Source organism: Trachypithecus francoisi, unplaced genomic scaffold (assembly GCF_009764315.1).
Source record: "Trachypithecus francoisi isolate TF-2019V2 unplaced genomic scaffold, Tfra_2.0 Lachesis_group2, whole genome shotgun sequence".
Lineage (NCBI taxonomy): Eukaryota > Metazoa > Chordata > Mammalia > Primates > Cercopithecidae > Trachypithecus > Trachypithecus francoisi.
Window position 1 is genome coordinate 97,629,642 of NW_022681465.1, and position 25,625 is coordinate 97,655,266.

The following is a 25,625-nucleotide window of genomic DNA, read 5'->3' on the forward strand; positions in this document are numbered from 1 at the left end:
AACTTAGTATTAGAAAGTTGGAGCTTACATTCTCCACAACCTAGCACATCCTCCCACTCCCACCTCAGTGTTTACCTAGAGATACCCTTGCATTTGTGCAAGATAATATTGAACAACCCAGATTCCCATCAGCAAGAAAATGGATCTATAAATTGTGGTGCATTTATGCAATGGAATATTTTATAGCATTAAAATAAATAAGTATAACAACATGGAACACTATAGTTGAATGTTAGTAAAAGTAAAGGAAAGAAATTGCAGAATACTGCATGCAATATGATACTTTATAAAGCTCAAAAAGAAGCAAAACTGTACAATATATAAGTGGTAAAACTGGAAAAAATTGTTTATCACAAAATTCAAAAGAGTAATTTTTTGCACAGCTTACCTGTTGCATAACTAAATGCAATGGTATTATTAATGTCCTATTTTGTAAGTTGAAGGGGGATTTAATTTGTCCTTACTACATATATATAGTTATATTCATTTGCAGATGTCAGGTTTCACATAAAAATTTAACATATATTAAATGTATCCTTAATTCCACCAAGAAAAAAAAAGAAAAAGAAAGAGCAGTGAAAACAAGGACTTCCTCATCCTTTTAAGCTAAAAGAAAGGCCAAGGGTCATAAGCCAGCAATTATGACTGCAGGTATTAGTATTTCCCAGTTCTTACAAGGGCTTCTCAATCGTTGGCTTTTAAAAAGCCAACAAACATCAAAGAAGATTTCATACCTGCTCTTTCCAGCCATTTTGGTGAGAAAAATGTAAGTATCTTCATGTCAAAACAATCAGGCATATTCTATTGCAGTGGCCTGCTAAGGAATAAATGCACAAGAGGAATTCTTTCATGAAATAGAGGCTGAGTTATGCAAGCTAAATTTGAGGAGTACAGTGATCTATTGTAATTATTTTTTTCTTTTTTTTTTTTTAGAGTGGCAGGCTTTGGTCTTGCCGATTCATCTGAGCCAATTAGTGATTTAAATAGGAAAATTTTAATGTTACAGTGCAGATGAATAGGTCATGAGATTGAGTATATGATTTTAAACATTATGTAATCTCTCCTACTTGACCAGCCATGGAGACCCAGCTCCAAATTAAAATACAAGAACCAGAACCAGCCGGGTATGGTGGCTCATGTCTGAAATCCCAGCACTTTGGGAGGCCAAGGTGAGCAGATGGCCTGAGCCCAGGAGTTCCAAACCAGCCTGGGCAAGATGGCGAAACCCCATCTCTACCAAAAATACAGAAATTAGCCAGTCTCATAACCCAGTCTCTAAATAAATAAACAAACAAACAAACAAACAAACAAAAATTTTAAAATTAAGTTAAAAAAAAAAAAACCAGTATCATAAAACACTGACCAAAAACCAAAAAAAAAATGATATCCCAAATTCGTTTACAATTTAATTCCCTTTATTTTCCATGTCTTCCTGATTTTTGAAATATGTAAGTCTAGTCATTGGTCATAATCAATACTTCTAAACTTGTAATTTTGTTGGGTCTTAAAAGCGTAGGGATCCAGATATAAAGCATCAACTACCTTGGCTTAGTTTCCCCATTGGCCAGGCACCCTTCTTTTGTGCCCCCCTTTTTTCCAAGTACTTACCTATTTTTTAACGTGCTGTGTGATATTGATATTATCTATTAATATGTCTTTCTTTTCCTTCATGTGACTTCAGGCTCTTTAAGAATATTCCTTTTTGTTTCCTTAGTGCCAGGAATAAATAGGAGCTCAGTAAATGTATGTTGAACTGAACTAGCCCCAGTGAAAATGTATCTTCATGTAGTGTGATGCCTCACTTAAGCAACCTCACACTGTGGCTCACAGAAGCAGTGAATCTTGCGATGGCATATTGAATTAGTAGTCAGCAAGGAGTGTTGGCTATATCCTCCTAGCCCAGGAGTATAGACAACTACCTAAGAATGTCCTCTTCACAGTGTAGTAAGATAGCAACCTTACAGTAAATGTCATGGACTGGGGCTGGGGGTAAGGGGGAGCAGAAGAACTAAATTACAAATATAATACAATTAGTTATTTCTCTATTTTAGTTTAATTCTTTTGGTTTGGGTTTTTGTTTTTTGTTTCTGGGTTTTTTTGTTTTGTGTGGTTTTTTTTTTTTTTACAAACAGAGTCTTGCTCTGTCACCCAGGCTGAACCGTAGTAACACGATCTCAGCTGACTTCAACCTCCGCCTCCCAGGCTCAAGTGATTCTCCCACCTCAGCCTCCCAAGTAGCTGGGACTACAGGCACATGCCACCACACCCGACTTTCTCATCCTGTTATAATTTCTTAGCAAATTCAGAGTTCCTAATTCTTTTTTTTTTTTTTTTTTTAATGAGGTGGGTTCTCACTCTGTCACCTAGGCCAGAGTGCAGTGGCGCAGTCATGGCTCACTGCAGCCTGAACCACCTGGGCTCAAGTGATCCTCCCACCTTGGCCTCCCAAACTGCTAGGATTACAGGCATAAGCCACCACGCCCAGTCCTGAATTCTATTTGGTTTTTTTTGAGACAGGTTCTCACTCTGTTGCCCAGGCTGGAGGGCAGTGGCTCAATCTTGGCTCACTGCAACCTCTGCCTCCTGGCCCAAGCAGTCCTCCCACCTCAGCCCCCCAAGTAGCTAAGACTACAAGCACGCAGCACCATGCCCAGCTAATTTTTGTTTTTTTTGTTGTTGTTGTAGAGACAGAGTTTCGCCATGTTCCCCAGGCTGGTGAACTGAGCTCAATTGATCCACCCACTTCAGCTTCCCACAGTGTTGGGATTATAGGCATGAGCCTCCTTGCCCAGCCCTGAATTCATTTTTTAAATGATATTCAGAGAAATATATTATCTTAATCTTCATAGTTCTTTTAACGGCATTGTAATTTCTCCTTTGTATAGTACAGAAAATCCCACTGAAATAATTTTTTATTTACGTATTTTAGAAACAGAAAATATGAAGTTCTTGTGAAGAAAAAGACAAAGTCATGAGACAGAAGGTGGGGAGGGTTTGGGGGAAATTAAGAAACTCAGTATTTGGCCAGGCACGGTGGCTCATGTCTGTAATTCCAACAGGTTGGGAAGACGAGGCAGGTGGATCACTTGAGCTCAGGAGTTTTAAAACAGCCTAGGCAACGTGATTAAACTCCTTCTCTACAAAATATACCAAAATTAGCCAGATGTGGTGGCATGTGCCTGTAATCCCAGCTACTTGGGAGGCTGAGGTGTGAGGATCTATTGAGCCTAGGAGTTCAAGGCTGCAGTGAGCCATGATCACACCACTGTACTCCAGCCTAGGTGACAGAGTGAGACCCTGTCTCAAAAATAATAAACTGAACTTTTGGTGATAAAATTTTAAAGAATGATTAAGGATGGTAATATAGTAAGTAGTATGGTACATTGGGAAAAACATTAAACTAGAATTTGTAGTGTTGTTTTTTTTGTTTGTTTGTTTGTTTTGCTATTTTTAACCATTAGATAGATATATGATCTTGGGAAAATCATTTAATCTCAGTTTTCTTGTCTGTAATATGAGTATATAATCATACTTCTGAGAGAGATGCAGAGAGAGAGAGAGAATACATATTCATATTAAAACTCTTTGTTACAGGAGGAAGTTAGGGGAAAATTAAATCTTGTCACCACAGAGACTGAAATAAGGTTCCATACTGTCAGATCATATAAATTTAAAAATCACTTCTGAAACTTTAGCCCTCTACTCTTTAAGCAGAAAAACTTCACCTAAAGAGGTCTATGGCCTGGCTGAGATTCAAGGGGAGAAATTTTTGTTAGGAAGGAAGGTGCAATTACAGCAAGACAGTCTAGAAGTGTTGGCTGATTCCCTCTTAGAAAATCCTTGGGCAGTAATTCTGACCTTGCCTGGGGATTGTAAGAGAATATTACTATGATCAACTCTGGGAGAGGAATGTGCTTAAGAAGCACATTTTAGAAGTGCCTTACTCCTACCAGAGAACTCTGGGGATTTCCCAAGACCTGTGTCTGCCTTGCAAGGAGTGTCTGGTTATAATTAGTCAGATTTCTGTTGTGTCGTTTTTGTGGTAAGTTAAAGATTTCATTACAGTTAATCAGTCATACATATATAAATCATATATATATATATTTTTTTTTTTTTTGAGACCTGGGCCAGAATGCAGTGGCGCGATCTCAGCTCACTACAACCTCCACCTCCCGGGTTCAAGTGATTCTCCTGCCTCAGCCTCCCAAGTAGCTGGAATTACATGCACATGCCACCACACCCGGCTGATTTTTGTATTTTTAGTAGAGATGGGGTTTTGCTGTGTTGGCCGTGCTGGTCTCAAACCCCTCACCTCAAGTAATCCACCCGATTCAGCCTCCCAAAGTGGTGAGATTACAGGCATGAGCCACCACTCCCAGCCTAATTAGTCATATGTTAATTAGACCTAATTCAGGGCTGATTTTTCTCAGACTATCCTTCTACCTGTTTGCACCTGTATAATTTATTTTGGGAATAAGTAGTTTTAACTTTAACATAGACTATGAATTTTGAGTTCGTATCCTGAATATATTTTAGGCTTTCTAAAATAGCAGCCCTGCTACATGCTGATATAGCAGGTTGCAGCCTACCTAGTATGAGAGCCCATCCTCATCAAGCATAGCCATAGGGTAGGAATTCTGCATTCTTCAACTGTTGAGGCTTTGTCATGAGTCTGCGTCCTGAGCTCATGGCCAAATGTGGCCCAGGAACCCAAGTACACACACGACTGTGCCCCTATATCCTTAGCTTCTCACTGGCTCCTTTCCTTGCTGGGATGGCCTTCTGCTCTGGACCTTAGCCTGCTCGCCTGGGTCCTTAACAACTTACCCAACTCTTGCCAGGCCCTTCTTACCAAGGATTCCTCCCAACTCCCCTGCACATAACTACAGCCTGGATTCTCCCCAGCTCTACAGCTTGCGGTATTACACTGTCTAGATATTCCTGTTGCTGTGCCTCACACTACAGGACAGACTTCCTGGCACTACTAAAGCCAGCCTAGATCAACCCAAGTTAATCACATCCATACAAACACTGTGATTGGAGCTGCTGGCCACCCTGAGGGAACCAGCGCATAGCCCAGTTAGCTCCTGGCCATTGTGGGTTTCTTCCCTTTGCAGGCACCTGCTGCTAGCATCCCTTTGTGCACTAATACTAGCTAGGGAGGGTTCCAACTCTAGTCATGCCAGCATGCACAAATTCTCCAGGGACACAAAGGGTGGTTTCTGTGGAAAAAGGAGCCTATTTTCTGCCTCCACTGAGGATATCCTCAGAGTAAATATATGCACAACAAATGCTTTAGTACTGTGACATAAAATTATTTGTTAGCCAGGCATGGTCACTCAAACCTGTAATCCCAGCACTTTGGGAAGCCAAGGCAGGTGGATCACTTGAGGCCAGGAGTTTGAGACCATCCTGGCCAACATGGCAAAACCCCTTCTCTACTACAAATGCAAAAATTAGCTGGACGTGGTGGCACATGCCTGTAATCCTAGCTACTTGGAAGGCCAAGGCATGAGAATTGCTTGAACCTGGGAGGCGGAGGTTGCAGTGAGCTGATACCGCACCACTGCACTCCAGCCTGGGTGACAAAGCAAGACTGTCCCCAAAAAAGTAAACTAAAATAATTTTTTAGTAGGCAAAGTGAGATATAGTTGGCTGTATTAAGTAGTATTAAGTTAAAATACAACTCTGTTACCTGCTGCAACAAAAGATATACAATTGCAAAATTATTGCAGCGCAGATCTAGCACCAACAATCTGAAACACAGTCTCTAAGCTAAACATAATCTTTTTACAGATTTAATTAGTTGGGAAATTAGGGATGCTCAGGGTTGAACAGCCTGGGTCTGTCATGGAGAGAATGTGTAACCAATAGAAGGCCTATAAGGCTTTAGAAACAGAAGTCCCGGCCGGGCGCGGTGGCTCAAGCCTGTAATCCCAGCACTTTGGGAGGCCAAGACGGGCGGATCACAAGGTCAGGAGATCGAGACCATCCTGGCTAACATGGTGAAACCCCGTCTCTGCTAAAAAAAAAAAAAAAAAAAATACAAAAAACTAGCTGGGCAAGGTGGCGGGCGCCTGTAGTCCCAGCTACTCGGGAGGCTGAGGCAGGAGAATGGCGTGAATTCAGGAGGCGGAGCTTGCAGTGAGCTGAGATCCGGCCACTGCACTCCAGCGCTGGTGACAGAGCGAGACTCTGTCTCAAAAAAAAAAAAAAAAAACAGAAGTCCCTCATTGGCTTTCAACCAAACTGAATCCATTACACCTGCCAAATCTGTCCAGAGTCCATTTCTTCTTAGGAACCACTAACTACCCAGCCATCCAGATGTGCCATGTGTTTCCTGCCACCTGCTTTAGAGAAACATCTGGTGTCTTTATTACCTTGCTGTGGCTGGGGGAATTTTCCATTCCTCTCCATGGCCTTCTGTTCTTTTGAGTGAGTATTGTTTGTGCTACTGCATATAGATTCAAATTTACTGTCCAGCTTTCCTCCTCTTTGTGCAGTGCTGACTCATTTTCCCCAGATATTTGTTTCTGTGCAGCTTGCTGTAGTCCCTTGGTCTCTCTTGGAAAATGACAGTAAGGCATTTTTGAAGTGTTGGAAGGCTTTTGCTGGGGCTTTATCCAGCTCTCCCTGTTTGGTTTATTGGCAAAAGCGTCACACTCTGCATTTATGTAGAATTTACCCATTATTTCTATTCCTGCCTTTCAAGTTGGAACCAGGTTAGCAAATGATAGAAAATTAAATCCAGATGATTTGTGATAAGAAATATGTTTTGTGAAAAAGACTACTCAGTCATAAAGAATGTTCAGAATTAGATTATGCAAATGCTTCTGTTACCACACTTTCAAGTGTTACAGGCACTCCTGATTTTGATTCAAGGCAAGGAAATTCTATTTAGCTTTTTATTTATTTAATGTTTCTGTTTTAAATGAGCAGGACCTCACTAAAGCATAAAAGAAATTAAGTCTTCAATAGGGCCTGCCTCCTAATCACCTATGTGCTTCATAACCCAACAGAGATGATGAATAAATTTGCTGTGGCCTCATAGTTTATAATTTACCTCTGCACTGTTTCAACAGCAATGGTTTTCATGCTCTTTAATTTCAGGAAACCTGTGATCTGGGGAAGATAAAACCTGAGGCCAGACGATACTTGGAAAAGTCCATTAAAATGGGGAAAAGAAATGGGCTGCATCTTCCTGAACAAGTACAGAATGTGAGTTTATGTTTCCTTTTCTTACCAGAAAAAGAAATGAATAAATAAAACAAAATACTGGTTGAACGTCCCTAATCCAGAAATCCAAAATGCTCCTCAGGCTGAAACTTTTGGGTGCCAACATGATGCTCAGAGGAAATGCTCATTGGAGCATTTCAGGTTTTACAGGTAGGTGTGCTCTACTGGTAATAATGGGTATATTCCAAACTCCAGAAAACTCCAAAATCTGAAACGTTTCAAGCCCCAAGCATTTCGGATAAGGGATATTCAACTTGTGCAACAAAAAACAGAAAATAGGGAAACAGATGGCTTATAATAAAATAACCCATAATACAAATTCATCTACAAGGTATTTAGTGGTTTTACATTCTACAACTCCTGTTAACCTCAGGAGTTAACCTCAGGAGTCCGTTTGGTGACGGACAAACAACTGATAATTTAAAATTGTTCTTTAACCTTGTACAAGTTTTATTTGTTTCATGTGTGTTGAGCTTATTTTCCCTACCCTGTTTTACATTCTTTAAGAGCTGCTTTCAGGTCTTAGTAGTTGGTTTGTCTTTTCACTCCCTTGGTCATACAGAGATGGGGCACTGATTATAAAATCCTTACCAATGGAGAGTTTTTAAACTTTGGAATGGAGTATCCTATGTTTAATACATGCCCCTTAAGAGAAAAGAGATTAGCTGCTGAAAGATGCCTCTCAAAGTTTTTCTTTTGTCTGATGCCAGTCAAGTCTTCCAGGTTCAAAAATAAAGTCAGCTCCAGAAATTTCTTCTTGGAAAGGAAATACAGTCCATGATTTATTTCCAGGTCATTCTTCTAGCCCACAGGACTGGGAATAAGTTTGGAAGAAATCCAGATCAAGTGTTGTCAGCATGTTAGCTATGACCACAGGCACCACTGAGATATGGGTACCTTTCTCCCACCTAAAGCCCTTTGATCACCTTGTATCCTCTTCCTTCACCTAGTTAGAGGAGAAATGTGGTTGATCTCACTTACCTGACCCTTTGCTTTCCCGGTCAATTCTTAATTCTGTTTGGAGCATGAACACTGTATTAGTTAAGATATGTTTGGTTGCAGCTAACAAAACCCTATTTAAACGAGATTTATTTGCTTGCATAACTGGAAGGTCAAGGGGTGAGCTGCATGGGTTGGTTTGATCCTGATGCACAGTGGAGTCATTGGCCATCTGATTTTTCTATTTTTCTACTCTGTCTTCCTCAGTGTTAGTTTTATCTAAAGACTGGCTTCCTTTCATTACTAAAATGGCTATAAATCTAAAAACTCCACCATCCAGAAGGACATAGAGAAGCCACCAGTAAACCTCTCCTCATGTCTTAATGGCCCAGAGTGGATCCTGTGGTTAATCCTGAATTCCCTTTTAGTCAATGGAATGCCAGGCCTGGGTTATCTGAACAGTCTCGAGGGCAATAGGGTTAGAATGACGCCCAACTGGTGCAGAAGTCACACCCCTAGAGTTGCAGATAGGATCAGGTCCTATCTGAACTACATGGGCGCTGCAAAGTGGGGCAGAGGTAGAAGGGGGGTTGAGGAGAGTATCGGAAAACACCACTGAACAATGTGTTAGGTCAGTTGTGTCAAATTTAGTCTGCATCAGAATTACACAGAGGGCTTATTAAAACTCTGATTATAGGACTCGACTTTTAAGAGTTGGCACTTTAGTAGGTTTAGTGTTGGGGTCCCAAGAATTTGTGTTTCTAACAACTTCCCTGGTGATGGTGATGCTCCTAGCCAGGGCTACACTTTGAGAAGCAGTAAATTTCATTATGTAACATTGTTAGAAGAATGGGACAGATTAATAAAATTGTATCATGGTTTTTTTGGGGTTTTTTTCTGGTGGTTTCCTTCTTATTGCTTCGTTTGATCTCCCACCTAGTACTTTTTATGCGAATCTTAGGGTCTATAAATCATCTTTGTTTACAAAAGCTCTATAAAACTAAAACATCACCTTTTCCCCAAAGCAACAATAGAATGAATTACTCAGCTCTTATCTCTTGGTTTACTTCATAACCAGATGCTGATTACTGAATTAAAATTTTGAATTGGAAACGATTAGAAATTTGCTAATTGGTAATGTGCTGCTAGATTTATTCATTCACTCAGAAACTATTTATTGTGTATTTACTATGTGCAATATATTGCCGTTTACTGTACCTCCTAAATTTATTCTTCAAATTCACAACTAATTTCCAAGACATCACCAGGCTTGTCTTTCTGTAAGTGCTACACACAGATACACATGAACATGACATAATGGACTGCAGAAACCTATTTTATCAAGCACATATCTACAGAAGTACTTCCTGGAGTTTGGGCACAGAAGTCAATATTCATATAAAAGTGAAACTCGATTGATGGCGATAAAAATGAGTTTTTTTTTCAAACAATTCTCCTGCCTCAGACTCCGAAGTAGCTGGAATTATAGTCACACAGCACCACACCCAGCTAATTTTTGTATTTTTAGTAGAGATGGGCTTTCACCATGTTGGCCAGGCTGGTCTCAAACTCCTGACCTCAAATGATCCACCCGCCTTGGCCTCCCAAATTGCTGGGATTACAGGCATGGGCCACTGTGCCCTGCACAAAATGAGTTTATTTTTATTGCTAATGTCCTGTATTTTTATATTCCTTTCAGGAAATCAAATCAATGAAGAAAAGAATGAGTGAGCTGTGTATTGATTTTAACAAAAACCTCAATGAGGATGATACCTTCCTTGTATTTTCCAAGGCTGAACTTGGTAAGTTTTATTATTTTTCGAGATTAAATCATATAATTTAGGCAAATAGTGTTACCTCACAGTTTATTTTACTTTCCAGATACAAAATTTCTAAATCATCGTTCAAATAATTATTTTAAACATGATCCAGTACCTAAGCCCAACACCCCTTCTACAGAAGAGATAATCAAACTAACCAAAATTAGATTTTAGGCTAATGAGAGTATATACAATTTCTAGAGGCAGTCCAGAGGGGACTTAATAATCTTTTTTTTTTTTTTCATAATTTTTCTTGGTAGTTTATACTTGTGTTTAACAGCCTTCAGTGCCTAAAATTTTTTTTTTTTTTTTTTTCACTTGCAATGTTTCCTGCATTGTATCTTAAACTAGTCTCTTCTTATTCAGTCCTGGGCCTTTTTTTTTTTTTTCTTTTTCTTTTTCTTTTTTTTTTTTTTTTCTGAAACAGAGTCTCTCTCTCTGTCGCCAGGCTGGAGTGCAGTGGCACAGTCTCAGCTCACTGCAACCTCTGCCTCCCTGGTTCAAGCGATTCTCTTGCCTGAGCCTCCCAAGTAACTGGGACTACAGGCACGTGCCACCACGCCCAACTAATTTTTGTAATTTTGGTAGAGACAAAGTTTCACCACATTGGCCAGGATGGTCTCGATCTCTTGACCTGGTAATCCACCCACCTCGGCCTCCCAAAGTGCTGGGATTACATGCGTGAGCCACCGTGCCCAGCCATCCTGGGTCTTTCTTCGCTTAATTTTGCCTGTTCTCCACTGAAACATCATTTGCAAAAGCTTACTGAAACCTGTTCATATTTTGAATTACCATCTCCCAAGGCACCTGGCTTCTAACAGCCACCACCATTCCAACAACATCAAAATGATATTTAAAGGATTGTCATTATTTTACTTGAATTTCAGTTACTCCACAAAATTCCTAGAGCTACTAAAAGGCACCATGCCAATGCTAAATAAACCAGCAATGAGTGGAAAATTTGATATATGAGAAAATGATTTTTTGCAGGTGCTCTTCCTGATGATTTCATTGATAGTTTAGAAAAGACAGATGATGACAAGTATAAAATTACCTTAAAATATCCACACTATTTCCCTGTCATGAAGAAATGTTGTATCCCTGAAACCAGAAGAAGGATGGAAATGGCTTTTAATACAAGGTGCAAAGAGGTATTATAAATGTTTGTCTTTCTTTTGTTTTAATGGAATATTTTAAGAAAAGGGTTTACTTTGTTCACCAATGTCAAAGTCAGCTCAGAGACTGCTATTCCTATGTGTGTGCACTGTATCTCTAATTCCTCAGACTTACAAGACTTTTAGCTTTTTCATTGCTCATTGACAACCTGCTTGGTGTGGTCACAGGATAAGCTGTTCTAATAAAAATAGAATGGGTTAAACAAATTAGAAGTTGCTCCTCTCCTAAATCAGCAATCCAGCACTGATAAGTCCTGGTTTAATATGAAAAAGATAAAAGGAAGAAGTAGACAGGGATTCTCAGTCATCTAGCCAGTTCTACCATGATCTGCCTCTCTAGCTATCCAAGTAACCATGAGGACCCTTTTTTCTTTACATAGGACCCATTCACCATTTGTTAATTCCCAGTTACTGCCTGAAGCTCAAAGACCAGGATCTCTGGGTAATATAGTCCTCCCTGGTTGTAGCTTCTCGTAATCCAGCAAACTATAAAAGGAAAGACAAGTTATCAGCTCCTCACCCCCACACCCTCTCCAACACCCCCAGTGATGGCATAGGAAAAGAATAATCACACTAAAAAGTCCCATTTGGAAAAAGAAAGGCTGGGAAACATAGCGAGCTCATAGCAATTTTCTAAAACTTTCAAACTCCTCAGGAATTGTGAAGATTCTGTACTGTGTTGAAGTTTCTTGGTTAGCTTGTTGGGCTAAACTTGGATCTGCTTTCTCACAAGAATTCCTTTATCAATTATACTCCATGTTTGCCCACAGGGAATTGTTTTTGTCCATTATCCTTGATGACCATATCTTGGCAGTGGACTGCTGGTCCTGCTAATGTCAGGTAGAATCCCAAGGGTTGCTTTAGGGATCAAATAATCACAAACTTTTGTAAGCCAGACTTATGATATCTTTGGTAATACAGCCTCCTCAAAAACGTAGGTTTCTTGTCTGTTTGCCTCTAATCAGATGCATGTCAAAATAACTATACCAAAATATCACTTTTGGTCATCGTTCTTAAACTTGCCAAATCTTATATACTGGCTTCTGAATTTATTCATTTATCCATCATTATCCATTTAGTGAAGTCTGTTTTCAGGCCCTCTGAACATAGTGAGCTTCTGGAGGAAGACAGCATTCTCAAAGTCATGTCTGCAGTTCAGTAACTCTGAGTGACAGCCTTTTCTCCTGACACTAGGAATACAGAGCAATTGGCTTTTCCAACCATCTGAAGATTGTAGGCCATAGGCAGAACCTCTTTGAGCAGAATTCTTTTCCTTCCATCTTTAGAAACTGGCCAATTCTCACCCAAGTTCATCTCTCCCATGTAATCTTTCAAAAAGCAACAAATGCCAAAAAAATACCTCCCAACAGTATTAGTTTTCCCAAACAATTTCTCTAGACTAAGACTCAGTAGGTACGTGGCCTGCCTTCTGAGTTATGGCAAGCAACAGTTTTCACAAATGCCCATAGTATAATGAGAACCTACTTCCCAAGCTGCAGTCTCTGCGTCCTTACTTTCCATTCCTGTACATTTTTCATTTTTATTGTTAGTAGCAACTGATTTCTGGTATTCATCTCTACATATGTCAGGGTCCAGGCTAAGGGACTTGACAGAAGTCAAAAGCACAGTAACTCAAATAAGATAAAAGTTTTATCTTTCCAGAAAGTAGATTAGAGGTTACCAGGGAATGGGGAGAGGGAAGACTGGGGAGTTAATGGTTACAGACTTTCTGTTTGGGGTAATGGAAGAGTTTTAGAAACAGATCATGGTAGTGGTTGCACAACGGAATGAGTATTATTGCCGTTGAATTTTACATGGCTAAAATGGCAGATTTCACCACTATTTTGAGAAAAAAAAAGAGATTTGTCTTGTAACTGTAAGTCAAGAGGTGAGTGGTCCAGAGGTGGAAGACAGCTCTACCATCCTCAGTATGTGGCTTTCAGGGTCATTGTTGTCATTTTCAGTTCACAGCCTGCGGCAAAGATCTATCAGACATGACCCAGAAATTTCACTCATCACTACATTCACATCCCGTTGTCCCATTGAGTATCACATGGCCACAGCTGGCTTTGAGGAAGGCTGGGAAGCATAATTAGGTAACCAAGTGTCCAGCAAACATTCAGAGTTCAGTCAGGCACAGTGGCTCACACTTGTAATCCCAACACTTTGGGAGGCCAAGGCAAGAGGACTGCTTGAGGCCAGGAGTTCAAGACCAGCCTGAGCAATATGGCAAGACCTCACCTCTGTGAAAACTTAAAAAAAATAACCAAAAAATTCAGAGTTCTATTACTAAAAGAAAAAATAAGAGAACAGATATTGGGAGAAAATTGGCAGTCTAGAGAGAAGATCTGGAGAAACTCCAAAAAATGAAAGAAAATCTAATTAAACTATTTAATTTTAGAACTTGGAGAATTACATTATGTGTGTTTCTCTATTCTGTGTTTCCATTTTAGTTTTAAAATAATTATAACAGATAATTATGTAGTGTTTGATTATGTGCCAGGCATTTGTCTAAATACTTTACATATATTCTCATTTGAATCTTCATGATTACTCTCCAGTGTAGGTATTTTTATTTTCCACATCTTACAAATGAGAAAACTGAGGCTCAGAGAGCTCCAGAATTTGCCCAAGATCAGGTAACTAGTAAATGGTGGACCACATTTTGAATGCAGGTAGTGTGACCTCCGTGTGTGATTTTCCTTAGAAATCGGTCTGTAAATAATTTGCTGATTTGATTATTGGGATTAGTTTTTTCTTTTACTTTAACATTTATTCACTTCCTCTAGGATAATTATTTTTTATTTCATTGTTAAGAAAATAATAAAATAATATCAATTTTTGCATTTGTAATACAAATAAAATATAAAAGATATTTGTAATGTTAACTTGGGAAAAATCCCTGAAACATTTTTAAAAGCAGAATTTTTTGGTGCCTTAGTTCATTTGTGCTGCTATAACAAAATACCACAGATGAAGTAATTTATGAACTATAGACATTTTTCACAGTTCTGAAGGATGTGAAATTCAAGATCAAGGGGCACCAGCATTCAGTGTCTAGAAAGGGCCTTTTTTCTGTGTCCTCACATGGCAGAAGGGGGAAGGCAGAAAAGGCCCAAGTTCTTTAGCTGTAGCCCTTTTATAAGGAACTAATTCATTAGTCACTTCCCAAAAGGCCCTGCCTTTTAACACTACCACAAAAGGGATTATGTTTCAACACGTGAATTTTGGGGGACATTCAGATCATAGCATGTGGCATTAAGTATATTCACATTGAGAATATGTTTATATTTTTCTGCAGCCATCACCTCCATCCACCTGCAGAGATTTTTCATCTTCCTTAACTGAAACTGTACCCATTAAGCATTAACTCCCCATTACCCCCTTTCCCCAGACCCTGGCAGTTGCTATTCTATTCTGTGTCTCTGTGAATTTCACTACTCTAGGAACTTCATATAAGTGGAATAATAAAATACTTGTCTTTTTGTATCTGGCTTATTTCACTTAGCATACCTTAAAGGATCATCCATGTTGTAGCGTGTCAGAATTTCCTTCCTTGTGAAGGCAGAGTTATATTCCATTGTATATGTATGCCACATTTTGTTTACCTGTGTATCTGTCCATGGATACTTGGGTTGCTTCCATCTTTTGGCTGTTATAAATAATGCTGCTGTGAACATGGGTGTGTCGATCTCTCTTCGAGTCTCTGCTTTCAATTATCTGTGTTATTTTCTGAGATGTGGAATTGCTGAATCATATGGTTTAATTTTTTTAGGAATCACCATACCATTTTCTACAGCAGCTGAACTACTTTGCATTCTCATCAGCAATGCGCAAGGGTTCCAATTTCTCCATTTCCTCACCAGCACATTTTCTGTGTTTTTAAAAATAGTAGCCATATGAATGGGTATGAAATTAAAAAGATAAATGTTATGTTTTGTGTCTTTTACCACAATAAAAATGTCCAAAAGAACTGAAAGTACCCATATTTGGTGCAGTTCTGTCAGTAAAAATAAATACGGATTCGCTATATTCATTAAAAATATATTTTCATTCTAAGTTTATAGCACCTACAGTTTTATTAAGACCTCATAGTTATCTCCTGAGGTTTAAAAAGTCATAAATTATTTCAGAAATCAAACGAAATCATGAATCCAAAAAGAAAGAAAAAAAAGCCTATAACACCAAAATGGAACAGAAGTTTAAATGCTCTAAAAATATTTGACAATTTTACAAACCTAAAAATACATACAATAATTCTTCCTTTTAATGCTTTGGATCAAATTATTGATTAGCCTTTGTTTTGTTGCTGTTGTTTATTACTAGGAAAACACCATAATTTTGCAGCAGCTACTCCCACTGCGGGCCAAGGTAGCCAAACTACTCGGTTATAGCACACATGCTGACTTCGTCCTTGAAATGAACACTGCAAAGAGCACAAGCCGCGTAACAGCCTTTCTAGGTTAGTTTTTTTTTTTTTCTATGACTGTTTTGCTGTACCATGTCAACGGGACAGAAGGCCTCAGAACATAGTATGCCTTTGAGAACATCCTACTTTTCATTCATTCGAGAGAAGTATATTGATCACCTATTATGTGTTAGAAGTATGCTTGGTTTTAGGGACTGCTCATTGTTTATATTGCTGTATAGGCCTGGCTTCACTGTATCTTATATCTTGTTTAGGCTGTTTATACCAATTCCTAATATGACATGTAGGTTCTAACAGAGTTACTAAAGTTACTGGCTTTATTCACTGTCACTAGGGATTTAGTAGTCATAGCATGACTGCTTATGAATTTGTATAAAATAAGCTGACAAATATGACATACATAAAAATAGAACATATATAAACAAAAAACATTTAATATTCCAGAAACCACTTGTTAATATACAGAACTAATATAAAATAATATACATAAAAACTATTATCTAATAACTGTAATATAAAATAATATACATAAAAACTATTATCTAATAACTATATTAAGGTTAAACTCCATAAATGGTACGTATTTGTTATTGTATAATTCACTCATTCATTCATGAGACATTTATGAAATAACTATTCAGCCTTAGGCAGTATGCTAAATAGTAGGATTACAGAAAGGAATAAAACAAGGTCCTTTTTGCTGGGCGTGGCAGCTCATGCCTGTAATCCCAGCACTTTGGGAGGCCGAGGTGGGAGGACTACTTGAGGCCTAGAGTCCAAGACCAGCGTGGGAAACAAAGAGACCCCAACCCTGTGTCTACAGAAAAATTTAAAAATTAGCCAGGCACGGTGAGATGTGCCTGTGTAATTCTAGCTTCTTGGGAGGCTGAGGTGGGAGGATCCCTTGAGCCCAGGAGTTCAAGGCTACAGTGAGCCATGATCATGCCACTGTGCTCCAGCCTGAGTGACAGAGCAAGACCCTGTCTCTGAAAATAAAGGTAATTTTTTAAAAAGAGACAAGGTCCTTTTCTCAATGGATTTGTCACTTACTGGAAACAACAGAAGTGTGAACAGGTAATTACACTCTGATGCATGGTATAAAAGAGGATGGCTGAGAGAGTTAACAGGTTTGTAGAGAATGTTTCCTTCAGTGGTGATTGCATACACTAGAATGTTCCTTAGTAACCACCTGACTAACTTAATTCATTTAAAGGAGTTTTCCTTCTAATTTGAGTTTGGCATATTCCTATGCAAAGTGTCCTCTTGGGAGGCTAAGGTTTGAGGATCTCTTGAATTTGGGAGTTGGAGTCCAGCCTGGGCAACATAGCAAAACTCTCTCGCTCTCTCACTTGCTCGCTCTCTCTCTATATATATGTGTGTGTGTGTGTGTGTGTGTGTGTGTGCGCGCGCGCGCGCGCACACGCCTGTGCGTGTGTATACATACATGCACACAAACGCACACACATACATATATGGAAAACTATATCTTTGTATCCTCCATGAGTTTCCTCATTTCTCTTCACAGTATTCCTCGGGCTGCTCCTCCATCTCTCACTTTGTGGGGTTACCTTCTGAACTGCCATGTCCTCTGCCGAGCCAGGCACGTTTGTATCTTAACATATGTAACAAAAATGTAAAAAATAAATGCATAAGACCATACTCATTTAGCCAAATACAGTAAAGTGAAAAATTGACCACAGCAATATAATTTGTGGTTCTCAGAACTTTCTCCAGCTAAAAACTGGAATTGCTGTGTCCAGATAGACCTTCATAGAAATGGGGTAATGAGAAACTAAACCCATTAATAGGAATTTCTAGATAACATTGACCACAGGTCACGTCTGATGTGTTTTTCCTAGCTTTCTTAGGAGTCCAACTAACTGCATTGAAGAATAATCATGTACCTGACTGGCTTCACTGTTGCTTTACTTCCTGAATAACATTCTTCAGTCAGTGTTCTCTGAGATAAACTTGAGCTTTGGTGATGAATTGAGGAACTCATTGCCCAGTTCTGGTGGTGTTAAAAGAAAAAGGGGCGGCCGGGCACGGTGACTCACGCCTGTAATCCCAGCATTTTGGGAGGCCAAGGCGGGTGGATCATGAGGTCAGGAGATCGAGACCATCCTGGTTAACACAGTGAAACCCCATCTCTACTGAAAAAAAAAAAATACAAAAAACTAGCCAGGCGTGGTGGCGAGCACCTGTAGTCCCAGCTACTCTGGAGGCTAAGGCAGGAGAATGGTGTGAACCTGGGAGTAGAGCTTGCAGTGAGCTGAGATCGGGCCACTGCACTCCAGCCTGGGTGACAGAGCGAGACTCCGTCTCAAAAAAATAAAAAATAAAAAATAAAATAAAATAAAAGAGGGGCTAGGACCATAAAATCAATAACCCCAAAGAGCAAAGTGTTCTTCCATAATAGAGCCTGCTTTCCTCCCTCACTTTTTTCCTCCTCCTTTCCCTCTTTCCCCTGATTTTTCTGTATTGAATACTGCAAAGGAGGAAGCACCATGCTAAAACACAGGTGGTATTTATGAGTATGTTTGCTCCCAAAAGCAAGTAGATCACTAACTTTTCCCTTTTCCTTCACAGATGATTTAAGCCAGAAATTAAAACCCTTGGGTGAAGCAGAACGAGAGTTTATTTTGAATTTGAAGAAAAAGGAATGTGAAGACAGGGGTTTTGAATATGATGGGAAAATCAATGCCTGGGATCTATATTACTACATGACTCAGACAGAGGAACTCAAGTACTCCATAGACCAAGAGTTCCTCAAGGAATACTTCCCAATTGAGGTGGTCACCGAAGGCTTGCTGAACACCTACCAGGAGTTGTTGGGACTCTCATTTGAGCAAGTGACAGATGCCCATGTTTGGAACAAGAGTGTTACACTTTATACTGTGAAGGATAAAGCTACAGGAGAAGTATTGGGACAGTTCTATTTGGACCTCTATCCAAGGTACTGAGGATCACGTTGTTGGAAGGGACCTTAGGGATTCAGCTGCTACCTACTTTAAAACTCTACTCTTGGCCAGGCACAGTGGCTCATGCCTGTAATCCCAACACTTTGGGAGGCCAAGGTGGGAGGATTGCTTGAGGCTGGGAGTTCGAGACCAGCCTGGGCAACACAGTGAGGCCCTGTCTCCACAAAAAATTTAAAAATTAGGTCAAGTGCGGTGACTCATGCCTGTAGTCCCAGCACTTTGGGAGGCCGAGGCAGGTGGATTGCTTGAGTCTAGGACTTAAAAAGACTAGCCTAGGCAACGTGGCAAAACTCTGTTGTTACAAAAAATACAAAAATTAGCCAGGTGTGGTGGTACATGCCTATATTCCCAGGTACTCGAGAGGCTGAGATGAGAGGATCACTTGAGCCTCAGAGGTGGAGGCTGCAGTGAGCCAAGATTGCAACACTGCACTCCAGCCTAGGTGACAGAGTGAGACCCTGTCTCAAAAAATAATAATAATAATTAAAAATTAGCCAGGTGTGGTAGTGCACACCTGTAGTCCTAGCTGTGCTGAAGCAGGAGGATCACTTGAGTCCAGGAGTTTAAGGTTACAGTGAGCTATTATCACACTCCTGCATTCTAGCCTAGGTGACAGAGCTAGACCCTATCTCTAAAAAAATTAGTTAAAAAACAGACACTACTCTTTCATATTTCTCACGTGGGCTTCTTAGTATAGAGATTTAAAATGTGGGTCTGAAGCCAGAATGTCTGGCATCATCATTTACTAAGTAAGTTGCTTAATTTTTCTATGCCCCAGTTTTCTAACCTATATTATAGGTCCTATAAAATGGGAATATTAATAGTACCTGCTTTGTATGGTCATTGTAAGGATTAAATTGGTTAAAGACATGCAAAGCATTTAGAATACTGCTCAGCACATAGTGAAGGCTTAATCAAAGTTAGCTGCTACCATTGTCATTATCATCATCATCTAGTTTGTGCACTACATTTACTTAATTTAATATTGACCACCACCCAGGCATGGTGGCCCACACCTGTAATCCCAGCATTTTGGAAGGCTGAGGTGGGCAGATCACTTGAGGTCAGGAGTTCAAGATCAGCCTGGCCAATATGGTGAAACCCCATCTCTCCTAAAAATACAAAAATTAAACTGGCATCTGTAGTCTCAGCTACTCGGGAGGCCAAGGTATGAGAATAGCTTGAACCCTGGAACCAAGATCACGCCAATACACTCCAGCCTGGACAACAGAGCAAGAGTCTTAACTCAAAAAACATAAATAAATAAAACAAAATTGAGCACCAGAATGTTTATTAGGTAATCTGTCTGCTAATCATCTATGGCCACTCCCTTCAGTCTGGCTGAGAGGCAGCACAGTTTAGTAGAAGTAGAAAAACCTTTGCAGTCAGTCAGATTTGAGTTTGAATGCTTGAGTGATGTAACCTCTTTGAGATTCTGTTTCTTCCTCTGTAATATGGGACTGAAAATCCTTTTACAGGATTGTTTTATGCATTAAGACTATATATGCAAATCATCTTGCCCAGATATCAGTGGTAACAATTATAAAAATGTTATAATTGTGTCTGTAGCATGTAATAACTATAGATTCCATAGTGTTTCATCAGACACAAAAGGATTTGGATCTCTTTCTCCCCAGGCTACTTTCTAAAGCAAAGTCAATCTCTCATAATTACTAATCATTTTACTAAATAGATCAAAGGAGAGTATAGTATCCCCCTCATTCAGTAATACATACAAGTTTGTAATCCACTGACTTTGAGTGCTGAAAAGTAGGTTGAGTAACTGTGTCATCCAGTTGGTGGGCAGAAGTGTCTTTTAGCACGTAAGTGATTATCCCGGTGTATTAGTCCGTTCTCACAATGCTGTAAAGAACTGACTAAGACTGGGTAATTTATAAAGGAAAGAAGTTTAATTGACTTACAGTTCTGCAGGGCCTGGGAGACCTCAGGAAACTTACAATCATGGCAGAAGGGGAAGCAAACACATCCTTCTTCACGTGGCAGCAGGAAGGGGAAGTGCCAAGCAAAGGGAGGAAAGCCCCTTATAAAACCATCAGATCTTGTGAGAACTCACTCACTATCATAAGACTGGCATGGGGGTAACTGCCCCCATGAATCAATTACTTCCCACCGGGTCCCTCCCATGATTCGTGAGGATTATGATAACCACAGCTCAAGATGAGCTTTGAGTGGAGACACAGCCAAACCGTATCACCTGGTGCTTTATGGACTTACTTTCACTTATATTATGACCTAAAAGTAAAACCCTGCCAAATATAGATGAGTCTTATTTTTAACTAAAAAGTGTCAGGATATAGTTTTAACCCAAGAACTCTTTCAGGAGTAATCCTTTAATATTGGGGTCTGCTATAACTGTCCTCAGATTTTCTTTCCAGGGTCAAAGAACAATTCCTGCTACCTCATTCTGCTGTCTCACTGCCGGGATATAATTAATTTCTTTTGTACTCAGAGATCTGGTCATTGCTATCAGCACCCTGGTGTGGGTGGCAGAGAGTAATCTTTGTGAAAGCAGTGACCTAAAGTTAAAGTTTACTTCCTGTCATCTTAGATGTTCTCTTCATAAAGGTAAAAGGGATTAACTTGTTTTATTTGTCTAACTGACTTTTAAAAAGGGTATTCAGAATAGGTTTTAAAAAGACCAGGTACTGGCTGGGTGCAGTGGCTGTAATCCCAGCACTTGGGGAGGCCAAGGTGGGTGGATCACCCGAGGCCAGGAATTCAAGACCAGGTTGGCCAACATGGTGAAACCCTGTCTCTACTAAAAATAAAAAAATCAGGCTGGGCACAGTGACTCACACCTGTAGTCCCAGCACTTTGGGAGGCCAAGGAGGGCGGATCACCTGAGGTCAGGAGTTTGAGACCAGCTTGGCCATCATGGCAAAACCCCATCTCTACTAAAAATACAAAACTTAGCTGGGCGTGGTGGCAGGCACTTGTAGTCCCAGCTACTCTAGAGGCTGAGGCAGGAGAATCATTTGAACCCAGAAGGCGGAGGTTATAGTGAGCCAGGATCTTGCCACCACACCCCAGCCTGCGCAACAGAGCGAGACTCCATCTCAAAACAACAAGAATAAAATTAACCAGCATGGTGGTGCACACCTGTAATACCAGCTACTCAGGAGGCAAAGGCAGGAGAAGTGCTTGAACCTGGGAGGCGAAGGTTGCAATGAGCTGAGATCATGCCACTGCACTCCAGCCTGGGTGACAGAGCAAGACTCTGTCTCAAAGTAAAAAAAAAAAAAACAGGTACTATTAGTCTTCTGAGCAAAAGAAAAGGGGGAAAGGACACCTACTCCCAGAAGGAAGTCTGATAGCTTTTGGAGAATGAAGTCTAATAGCTTTTGGAAAGACCATCACGGATGCCACGCTATATAAGAATAGACTAATTGATAGTATAATTTATGCATTTTCCCAGGCTAACTTAAAGCATTCTGTTTCAAAAAGGCCTGTCTAGTTTATAAAAGAAGCTTATTTAATTGTAATTACTGATTCTTTCCTCCTCAAATAAAAGGAAAAACCTTATTGTCTGAAATTCAGTTTTTTATTCCGATTTTAATGAAAAGGCTGCCTAGTGAGTCAAACTGTATCTTTTATTTCAAATTTGTGTTTCAGCATTGTTTAGTGTTTAATAATCCCATCTTTGAAAAAGAAAAAGTAGAACGTCATTAAAATAAATTGGACATTCAGCTGTCGGTGTCACATGCGTTCTTCATTCTTACCTCGAGATTTTTCAACAAAAGAAACTTTGGAGCTCACACAGAATGATAGTGGAGTTATTGTTTGTTTAGCGTTACTTTTTCCATTTTAGCCAAACAACCTACTTTCTAGAAGGTAAACTAATGTTTAAAAGCATCTCTGGTAACACATAGTTATGTGTTAATGACTGGAAGAGGCCATGCCAATGTAGTTGCTAGAGGAGAATTTTCCTATCTTGTCAACTTGTATTTCTGGCTCCTAGGGAAGGAAAATACAATCATGCGGCCTGCTTTGGTCTCCAGCCTGGCTGCCTTCTGCCTGATGGAAGCCGGATGATGGCAGTGGCTGCCCTCGTGGTGAACTTCTCACAGCCAGTGGCAGGTCGTCCCTCTCTCCTGAGACACGATGAGGTGAGGACTTACTTCCATGAGTTTGGTCACGTGATGCATCAGATTTGTGCGCAGGTGAGTTTTTTTTTTCCCCCAGTAAACCTGCCAGTTGGTTTTTTTTTAGAAAACTTCTGACTGCTGTCAGGTTTCTGCTCCTAACATGTTTTTTCAGAAGCTGAATGTGTTCAAGAATTTTATAGGCCTCCTGCAAAACCAAAATTTTCCTTATCCTGTCCTCTTTCACAACATATTTTTACTTGGAGGTTCATCTACCAGTTAAAGAGGTTTATTGAATAACAGCCTATGGAAAAAGAATAAGACTATCTATAAGGAAAGGTTACAAATACTTTGCTCTTTCCTTTTAATCCTTTTCCATAGGAATTTGGTATAAATTTCTCAGAAAAACTGTGCTGTAATCTCTCCTGCTTATCAATGCTTTGTTTACTTTAGTGATTTTTCAATCCTCTTAGACTCTTTACTCATTTTTAAATAATAATTTTGTAACATTTCCCTTTACTAACTTCAAATTAAAATCATAGATAATATAGTATAACTATACAAAGAATTTGGCAGAGTGGAAGTGTATGTGTGCAGTAGATTAAAACTGATTTTTTATTTCTGAAAATAAAAAGTACATTTATTCTCAACTTTGTAATACAATCCATTTAATTAGGCTCAGACTATTCTAGCATGAACCATATGAACTTGCTAACATTTAACCATTATTAACATAGGAAAATGTCTAGTTCAGCAATTCAACCTAATAGTTGAAATATACTATTATTGGCCAGGCATGGTGGCTCATGCTTGTAATCCCAGCACTTTGGGAGGCCAAGGTGGAAGGAGTGCTTGAGTCTAGGAGTTTGAGAACAGCCTGGGCAACATGGTAAAACAAACAAAAATACAAAAATTATCCAGGCATGGTGGTATATGCCTGTGGTCCCAGCTACTTGTGAGGCTGATGTGGGAGGATCACTTGAGTCCAGGAGGTTGAGATTGCAGTGAGCCATGATTGTGCCACTGCACTCCGGCCTAGGTGACAGAGCAAGACCTTGACTTAAAAAAAAAGAAAGAAAACCACCCAAAAAACTGATAGTAACAGAAATGAAGGTACAGTTTTCCAAATTTGAAATCTTTATATGTCTCTAAAGGTAGACTCAAAAAACAACAGTGACAAAAACAAAAACCTTTTTATTAGGATACTTTTAGATTCATAGAAAACTTGCAAAGACAATGCAAAGATTGCCTGTATACCCCTCACCCTCTCACCCCTACTTCTAACATCTTCCATTCCAATAGCACATTTGTCATAGCTAAGAAGCCAGCATTCATACAGTACTCCTGACTGAACACCACAATTTATTTGGATTTTCCTTAATGGTCTTTATACAGAGAATCTTTTTAAATCAGTACAGTGTCCTCACTGACTATAAATGGAAGAAATTTTTGTGTTTTTCAAGTGATAATGCTTGGATATGACTATGCAGTAAGACATAATGAAGTATGCCGGAGGTTTGCACTGTGTGGAAGTAATCCTGAATGGAGCATCAGCAAGTGCAAACTGATTGAAGTGGTTTATGTTGTCAGCTCAAGTCCTAGAACAGTGCTGACAATGGTGGCATGATTTTCCAATATGATGAACACTTCCTGGGAAACTTCAAAGACAAGTAATCTCACTTCGATTTACACAGTAGATCCTAGCACTTGTAGTCTTAGAAATTAAAATTGTGTAAAAAAATGCTTCACAAGGCTAGGCATAGCAGCTCACACCCACAACCCCAGCACGTTGGGAGGTCGAGGCTGGCAGATCACCTGAACTCAGGAGTTCAAGACCAGCAACATTGTGAATCCCAGTCTCTACAAAAAATACAAAAATTAGCCAGGCATGATGGCACACACATGTAGTCCCAGCTACACGGAAGGCTGAGGCAGGAGGATTGCCTGAGCCCAGGATGTCGAGGCTGTGGTGAGCTGTGTTCACGCCACTGCACTCCAGCCTGGGTGAAAAAGTGAGACCCTGTCTCAAAAAAAGAAAAATGCTTTGCAAAAATATGTACAGTGGGGTTAGTTTCTCGGCTCAGTTACTGATAGTTTTTTTCATTTATGTGAATAGTCCAGCAGGGAGTATGAATGACAAGCAGGATATGGAACAGTCTTTTTGTTGTCCCAACATGCGCAGAATCAATCCTGTGCATCCAGCATCCTTATATCCCAGAGTAGCCCTAATCATTGTAATAACCCAAAATGTACCCATTCATTTCCAAAATGCTTCTGTCACCTTTGTTTAAAAGCTGTTTCGTTCTTTCAACATTTTATCTTTTATCCTGGTGCTTCCATCTTTTGTTTTAAAAAACAGAGGGGAATAATATATGAATATGTCCAGAGAAATGTCCTGATATAACCATTTTTAATCTCTCTTTAATCCAAGGAAAATAAATCTTTCAGAATAATCTAACCTTTCTTTCTTAGGTGATTTTAAAATCTATTATCATAGCACTGACTAGACATGGTGGTTCATGCCTGTAATCCCAGCACTTTGGGAGGCTGAGGCGGGAGGATTGCTTGACCCCAGGAGTTCAAGACCAAGCTGGGCAACATGATGAAAACTCATCTCTACCAAAAATACAAAAAAATTAGCTGGGTGTGGTAGTGTGGCTAGGTTTCGCAAGGCTAGGCATGGCAGCTCATACCCACAACCCCAGCACTTTGGGAGGCTGTAGTAGTCCCAGCTACTTGGGAGGCTGAAGTGGGAGGATGATTTGAGCCTGGGAGGTGGAAGTTGCAGTGAGCCGAAGTTGTGCCATTGCACTCCAGCCTGGGCGATAGGACCAGAGCCTGTTCAAAAAATAAATAAAATAGGCCAGGCGTGGTGGCTCATACCTGTCATCCAAGCACTTTGGGAGGCCCAGGCAGGCGGGTCATCTGAAGTCAGGAGTTCA

The 25,625-nt window shown here is 39.9% G+C and overlaps 1 protein-coding gene across 3 annotated transcripts in view; it reads left to right on the forward strand.

Annotated features, from left to right (window-relative positions):
- The window catches only part of NLN (neurolysin), a 110,879-nt gene that overhangs the window by 51,727 nt on the left and 33,527 nt on the right, over positions 1 to 25,625 (forward strand). For 2 of the 3 annotated variants that reach the window (XM_033179712.1, XM_033179714.1), the window contains 6 exons: positions 7,111 to 7,218; positions 9,875 to 9,977; positions 10,986 to 11,146; positions 15,497 to 15,632; positions 18,189 to 18,555; positions 22,560 to 22,761. In XM_033179712.1, coding sequence (XP_033035603.1) covers positions 7,111 to 7,218; positions 9,875 to 9,977; positions 10,986 to 11,146; positions 15,497 to 15,632; positions 18,189 to 18,555; positions 22,560 to 22,761 — 1,077 coding nt within the window. The remainder of the gene's footprint in view (positions 1 to 7,110; positions 7,219 to 9,874; positions 9,978 to 10,985; positions 11,147 to 15,496; positions 15,633 to 18,188; positions 18,556 to 22,559; positions 22,762 to 25,625) is intronic. The other variant, XM_033179713.1, reaches the window with a different exon arrangement.